This window comes from Vicia villosa, linkage group LG4 (genome assembly GCF_029867415.1).
Source record: "Vicia villosa cultivar HV-30 ecotype Madison, WI linkage group LG4, Vvil1.0, whole genome shotgun sequence".
NCBI classification, from domain to species: Eukaryota; Viridiplantae; Streptophyta; class Magnoliopsida; order Fabales; family Fabaceae; genus Vicia; species Vicia villosa.
Window position 1 is genome coordinate 77883343 of NC_081183.1, and position 8142 is coordinate 77891484.

At 40.0% G+C, this 8142-nt stretch overlaps 1 protein-coding gene across 1 annotated transcript; it reads right to left on the reverse strand.

The window, feature by feature from the left end:
- Positions 1-1423: 1423 nt before the first annotated feature.
- LOC131597395 (uncharacterized) lies at positions 1424-4125 on the reverse strand. The gene is made up of 2 exons (XM_058870095.1): positions 3695-4125; positions 1424-2936 (listed from the first exon to the last, which is right to left on the reverse strand). Exons 1-2 carry the CDS (start codon positions 4123-4125, stop codon positions 1424-1426), a joined length of 1944 nt encoding a protein of 647 aa, XP_058726078.1.
- Between the last annotated feature and the right edge of the window lie 4017 nt (positions 4126-8142).

The following is an 8142-nucleotide window of genomic DNA, read 5'->3' on the forward strand; positions in this document are numbered from 1 at the left end:
ACTTGGCGATCATGTCGTCCACATATACTTCGACTTCTTTGTGGATCATGTCGTGGAACAGCGTGACCATGGCCCGTTGATACGTTGCCCAAGCGTTTCGTAATCCAAAAGGCATTACCTTGTAACAGAAAGTGCCCCAAGACGTCATGAAGGTGGTTTTCTCCATGTCTTCGGGAGCCATTTTGATCTGATTATACCCAGAAAACCCATCCATGAACGAGAACACCGAAGCTTGCGCTATATTGTCCACTAGTATGTCTATGTGTGGCAATGGAAAGTCGTCTTTTGGGCTTGCTTTATTCAGATCCCTGTAATCTACGCACATGCGCACTTTCCCATCCTTTTTAGGAACTGGCACTATATTGGCGATCCACGGTGGATATTCAACTACGGCAAGGAATCCTGCGTCGAATTTCTTGAGTACCTCTTCTCGTATTTTATTGTCCATGTCGGGTCGAACTCTTCTGCGCTTTTGCCTAACAGGTGCGCAACCCTCTTTGAGTGGTAGCCTATGTACGACGATATCTGTGTCCAATCCAGGCATGTCACGGTATGACCAAGTGAATATTTCTACATAGTCGTGGAGAAGCTTGACCAACGTCGCTTTTATGTCCTCGTTCAGTGTTGCCCCAATCTTGATTTCCTTAGGTTCTTTGTCTGTGCCCAAGTTTATGATTTCAATGGCTTCTTGAGGAGGGAGCATGCTTTTGGATTCTCTGTCCATTAGCCTTGACAATTCTTCCGGAAGTTCATCGTCTTCCTCAGACTGATTAGCAAGAGCCTCGAGTTTATATTGAGTTTCAACAGTATTATTATCGGTAGTGTTAAGAAGAGATCTGCACATGTTTTATGTTTTGCTTTTAGTATGCAGTTATGTTTATGCTTTCGTTTTATGCAAGAAAGTTTTTTTGTCATTTTGAGAAAGTAAATGCAAGAAAGAGACAATGTTTTCGATACCAAATGCAAACGACAATTTTATTAATAAACTCAAACTTTGAAAGTAAATGGGGCCCTTACAAACCAACTATATGCTTCGGGCGAGGCATGAGCGACATTGTTCTTATATTTATCGATTGATTGAAAGGGAAATAAAACACACGACAAAAACAAATTACTTTGAAATAGAAACTATCTCCGGTATCTCCAGGCTTGTCCAATTTTGGAGCTGTTCTCCTGGTCTGATCATTCGGATGAAATTGGATGTACCCTCCTTAGAATCCACGCGAGATATCACAGATACATGTTCATATCCGCCTGTGACAAAAGTTTGCGTGATTAGAGGGAATCGTTGCTCCTCCTTTGCAGCTTTCCTTGTTGGTTAATATCCTAACCCCAGACGATCCTTCTTCTCCTGAACTTCTGGAACTTTTCCCCAGCCTTCCATTTTTAGGTCTTGCAGGTCTCTCCAAGATGTTACCGCCCTTCATATCTTCTCTACCGGTAGTGTGACAGCAGTCGCGATCTCTAGTGCTTGGAATGAGGTTTCTAACGCCCCTTCTCCAGCCTCGATGTATCGGTACGAATCCAGGTTGCTAACAAAGATGTCCTCCTCCCCATTGACGGTCACTATAAAGTTTCCGTCCACAAATTTTACTTTCTGATGGAGAGTGGAGGTAACTGCCCCAGCGGCATGAATCCAGGGACGTCCCAATAAGCAAGTATAAGCTGGTTCAATTTCCATCACTTGGAAATTGATGCAGAAGGTGTGGGGACACACTACCACAGGGAGGTATACTTCTCCAAATACCGGACTTTGTGATCCATCGAAGGCCTTGACTACCAGATGACTTGGTCTAACTACTAGACCTTCCAACGCTATCTTATCGAGCGTGGATTTTGGCATCACGTTTAATGATGAACCTGTGTCGATTAGAAATCTAGACAAGTGAGCTTTCCCACATTGTATGGAGATATGCAAGGCTTTGTTATGCTCCTTCCCTTGTGAGGGTAGCTCATGATCACTGAAACTTAAGCATGCCCCGGTAGTGAGATTAGCCACCATTCCATCGAATTGGTTTACAATGACGTCTTTGGTCACGTGCGCGGCATTCAGGATTTTCATCAAGGCGTCTCGATGTTTCTCCGAGTGCACTAGTAGCGAGAGGAGTGATATTTTGGACGGAGTTTGGTGTAACTGGTCCCCCACTCTATAATCACTTTTCTTTATTAATGCCAAAAACTCTTCAGCATCTTTATTGGTGATCTCCTTATCCTTGGACATGCCTTCTTCAGTCGGGACTACAGTAGTTTGATTACTTGCTTGCGCCAAGTTTTCATTTGGTCGTGCAGTACTGAATATGCGGCCACTACGAGTCATGCCCCCAGGCCCAACAATGTTTGTCACGACAGTATTAGTGACAGAATTATATTCCCAAGGGACCGCTTTCATCTTGTCCACAGGGTATGGAGCTTTGACTGGGATAATCCTGGTATGCCCTTGTGTCGGTATCAGCAATGGTGCTTGGGGACAAGGGATAATTAGAGGCTTCCTTGCCCCTTGACTGGGTATTATTAATGGCTCATTCCTATCTAGCATGGCCATATACTCCTCCTCAGGATACTCTTTTAACTGGATCACTCCTTGGTCCACGAGTCTTTGCAGGGTGTTCTTAAAAGCTTCGTTATGATCTAGGATGAACCCCTTTGTAAGTAAATACCTCTTAAGGGCATCTATGGGGGAACTCCGTTGTTGAACTAACTCTTGCTCAGTGACGACCTCGATCGTATTGACTGTGTCATCATGACGAGGCATGGGATTCGTTTTGACGTTAGGTTTGTCAAAAGCGATTGCCCCTGACTCTATCAAGTCTTGAACCTTGTGTTTGAAAGCCCAACATTTCTCTAGTGTGTGTCCGGGGGAGTTAGCGTGAAATTCGCACCTTTCGTTTTGGTTAAATTTGGGTGGAATCTTTCCGGGGAGCGGGGGTGGCATAGGCCTGAGTTCCACTAATGACTCGTTTACCAAGTACTTCAGTATTTCGCTTTTAGAAGTGGGCAAAGGATCGAATCTCCTTTGCGGCGCTTGGAACCTATTTTGTTGAGGTGGGTATGCTATAGGAGGTCAAGACTCTTGATGCACTACTGCATTGGTTTCCCCTTCCTTCTTTTTAGCGAAGGTTGAGGTGGGCCTCTTTGAGTTATAAGAGTTAGATGGTGCTCCTTGTATTTTTCCAATTTTGATTCCGTCCTCAATCCTTTCTCCGATGACCACTAGATCTTAGAATCCTGAGGATACACTTCCGATCATCTTATCGTAGTATGGTCCTTGTAAACCAGCTCCTTTTCCAATAACGGAGGTTGGACTCGGGACGCCATTTCTCGCCATCTCTGGGCGTATTCCTTGAACGATTCTTCCTTCTTCCGAGACAAATTTTGTAATTGCATCCGATTGGGTGCCATGTCTAGATTGTACTTGTATTGCTTTAGGAACGTATTAGCAAGGTCCTTCCAGCTTCGGATATGTGTCTTTTCCAATTGCATGTACCAGTCAACAGATGCCCCACTTAGACTGTCTTGGAAGAAATGCATCATTAGCTTTTGGTCATTGGCATAAGCAGCCATCTTCCTGACGTACATGCGTAAATGACTTCTTGGGCATGTAAGTCCTTTGTATTTTTCAAAGTTGGGTATCTTGAACTTATGAGGAATAGTCAAATCCGGCACCAAGCTCATTTCATAGGTATCCACATCAAACACGTCATATCCTTCTACTGCTTTCAGCCTTTCTTCTAGCGCCTTGATTTGTCCACTATTTATAGCACTTTCTTCATAATCAGATTGGGTTTGCTTATGTTGGGGTTCCTGATTTGTTTCATCAGCCTCCCCATATTGCAAATCCACGTAGTCGTCATCCTTAGGCGGATTGTTAGCAGGGATGCGAACAGTGCGAGGTGCCCCCTCTTTCTGAGTGGTGGGAATGAATCCTTCATGGGAAGCTTCTCCCACTTCATGGGTTCTGGTAACTCTCTTAGAGGAGTGGGCATTTGACTTGTGAGGGTCAAAGCCTCGAACAAATCCTAACAGCGGGTTGCCATCGTTCGGTATTTCCTCATACTGACTCCGAACTTCCCTAGCCTTTTCCTGTTCATCTCTTAAGTCCTTCATGAAACTCAACATTTGAGCCATTCCTCCCTTAATCTCATCCACAGTACCTTTCAACTGGGTTACTTCTTCGCGAAGGGCGGCTTGATTCTGCTCTAGTTGTTCCATGGCTTTCTTCTTCTGAGCACGAGTTTGATATGGAGGTATGGTTGCTTGATTGTCTTCTCCAATGGTGTGACTAGAGATAAAGATAGTTTTTTCTCTTTTAATGCTTTGAAAATAAATTATAGTATGCATGATATGAATGTTATGCTTATGCTATGTTCTTGTCTTATCCACATTATTATAGTAAATATATATATAATCTTTTTTATATTCCTTTTTTTTTATATGTTCTTCCCTCTTTTTTTATATATAATCATTTGGTGAATATTATAGGAACAATAAGTAAATGCGAAAATAAACACACTTTATTAATTGAAGGAAATACCACTTTATTGTTGGTTTACAAATAGGAATGGAAACTGAAATTAAAATTCTTGAAATAAAAACAACAAGGAAATAAAATAAAATTAAGAACGCTTTTGGATGTCTTCTTGGAACTTGTCCACCATATCCCTACAAAGCTCCATAAACTCTTTGACTACTTCGGGAAGGATGATAGGAGATGATTCCGCCTTTGCCAAACTCTTTGGAATATCTTGTATTAAATCATTACACAAGAAAACTAGCTTATCAAAATTATCGCGGCATTTTTCATAGTCTTCAAGCATCTTAGGAACCATACTCACATGCTCATTCGCCGTAGAAACAATTGTGTAGAGTCTTTTCCAATAATATCTTTCATCCATGGCTGCCTTGTATATCTCTCTTTGCCTTATGAATACTTGCCTAAGTGATGCCATAGCTTGAAGTGCTCTATCGTACTCGCCGGTGCGCTGTAAAAGTGCTTCTTCCGTAGTTAATCTTCTCGCGCGCTCTTCTTGTCCAAAATTGCAAGCTTCTTGAAGATCAAACTTTAGATTCCTTATTTCCACCTCTTGATCTTTAGTTCTATCAGTTAATTCAAAAACTACAGCTTCTAGATTTTTCTCAGATTCCGCTTTGTCATGAGAGGCTTTTTCATAACGTCTTCTCCACCTTGCAATTTCTAGATTTGCTTGTTCCAACTTGTCATTATATGCTTCTAGATTATAATTAGCACTTAGGACTCCTTCGGTTGCACGTTTCCTTTTACTTCTTTGCCTATCATTATCTTCCTTCATTGCTTGAAGCTCTTGGTTTTTCTCTTTAAGGTCAAAGCGTAGTTGGCTCCTTTCGTTGGTAAGTTGATGTAAATCAAGCTCTAATTTTTCTTTTTCCTTTCGGGATGCTTCTAGGGCAGCCCTGATTCCTTCTATTTCTTCGATGGATAGAGGAACAGGATTAGGAGAATCAGGCTTGTATGCGGGATCCACAACAATAGGAAGCAAAATCATTCCAACTCTTTCTTGAACCCAACTAGTATAAGGTTCTCTAGCAATGATAATCTTTGGCCCAAAAATCTTTGCTTGCACATGCCTCCAAGCTTGAATTATTTTCTTTAAAGTTCTTGGTTCCCCTTTTCCGTTGTCATGCAAAAGTAATTCTTCCAATTGTGGTTTGGGAGGCTCACAATCCATAGAATGGCCTAGTTGGCGCAATGCTAGAATAGGATTATAATTAATGCATCCTAATGTTCCCATCAAAGGCACATTGTTGAAATCTCCACATTTATAAATAATCTTATCGGAATTTAATTTCTTTGCATACCAAAGGATAGAATCTGCTTTGAGATCCCTTAATTTTTGGGACCAATCATTTCTAGTCAGCTCTTTAATAAAACAACTAGCCTTGTAGATATGGGAAGTCAACCAAGAATATAGTAAATGCACACAACAAAATAGCATCCCTTTCTTCTTCATACACCGAGCATGGATGGCATAATAAATGTCAGCAAGGATGGTGGAAGTTGGATCCTTATAAAAAATCCTAAAAGAGGTGAAAGCATGAATGGCGGCAGGATCAATATAATCAATATTTTTTGGCAATAAGACAACACCAAAAATCAAAAGAGCTAATAAATGTCCACAAATGTCCCATTGTTTCTTTTGAGCATACATTAAGGCTTGATTTTCTAAGTAATATCTTTTGATCCCATGCACATCTCCATCAGTTTTATAATTAGATTTCAACTCGGTAGCGAACATTCCCAAAGCTTTTGCCAAATCTGAGAAATCAACTTCCTTACCCACACCAGTATAGAATTCCCTTTTTATCCTCGAGAATCCTAGCATAGCATCCATTTCTTCCAAAGTTGGAGCCAACTGAAAACCTTGAAAAGTAAAACATCTAAGCGGAGGATCGTAGAATTGGACCAATGCAGTGATAGCTTCCTCTTGGACTTTTACCTTTAGCAAATCCAAAATATCTCCATAACGGGCCACAAACCTATCCAAAGCACTTGATGGTAGTTTTTCCTTTATTATTTTCAATTTCTTGATATTTGGGGTGGAAACAGCAAAGTGGATAATGGGCTTCTTTGTACTCATCCTTCCTACACATTCACCAAATAGAATATATTTTTATATTTCTTTTTTTTTTTACTTTACTATTTTTCTGTGGATAAGTCATGATAAAATGCATATGATGAATGATGCATGCACACAAATAAAACACAAAAAAAAAACAAATATAATAATAACAAATAATATTTCATATTTAATCACATAAACACAAAAGCCCTAGGTTCATAGGTTCGACGTAGCAGCTTTAGGGAGCCTACCCTTTCCATTGGTATGTCTTAGACACGGGTGTCATGGGGTCGTTCGTAGCCTCTGAGACTTTTTGTCTCTTTGGATTTTAGAACAACTCATTTTATCCAATGAGGTTCAAATTTTTGGGGTAGGTTCTCGGAGAGATCAGCTGACTATCCAGTCCTGCCCTCAACAAAGTCAAGCCTCGTTTTGGACATTTCCGAATATTCAACCCACTCCAAGTGGAGTTATCAATGAGACTCGTAGGCGATTCAAGTCCCCCCTGATCTCAAGGATAACTCCCACACTTAGGTTTAACAACAATATAATATATACCCAGCAGTGCATATAATATAACAGTTATGCAATTAAATACAAATATATATAACAGATAAAAAAAATTTGGCAAAAATAAACAAACAAAGTAAAGAATGAAAAAAAATAAACAATAATAAAAAGGAAACAAACACAAACCCTAAAAATGGCAAAAATTTGCCAAACCCTAAAATCACTGAAACCTAAACCCTACCAAAACCTATAGGAGCATAATATTCACCATTATAGTTTTCCCCAGCAGAGTCGCCAGCTGTAGCAACCTGCCCTAAAAATTAAAGATTAGAGTCGCCACCTATTCTACCAAGGCGAATAGGAAACCTCGCGCAGTTGAGAGATCAGGGTAAGATACTATATTCAGGTCGAGGGAAGGTGTTAGGCACCCTCAACCCTTTCCTATGGTTTGCGTTATAAGGTTAATATAAAGAAAGGTGACAGAAAGTTATAGGGTAAATGGCAAAAATTATCAAAATCAAAGGTTTATGATTAAGGAAACATAATCGGGACAAAATGAGATTTATGGGGGAGGGGACTCGCCTTGTTGCCAAGTGACTACGTACCTCCTTATTGGAGGATCAGAGTCTATGTAGTCCGGGAAAGGGTTGTACGCCCTTAGAGTTGAAATTTGACTTGGTATGGTTTTAGAGGCTTTTTGAGTGGCCTATCGTAGTTATGATAATTTGTAGTTTGAAAAAGTTTGGGAAATGTTTTAAGGTTTGGGCGTACAACCCTGATTTTTATTTGTTACCATTAACCGCAATGATCGATAGATTCGATTACCATAGTTAAAAGATTAGTAGTTGCATCGTTACCAATTTTAATTAATAGATTCAATTATCACTAATAACGAATAAAATTATTTTTTAGGAATTTTAATAATTTGATTTGTATCATTATCCCTCGTAATCGATTGATTCGATTAAAAAGAATAATGAGTTAAAGTGAGAAAAAAAGGTTAATCATCGCAACCAATAAAAATAGTTGAAACCATTTA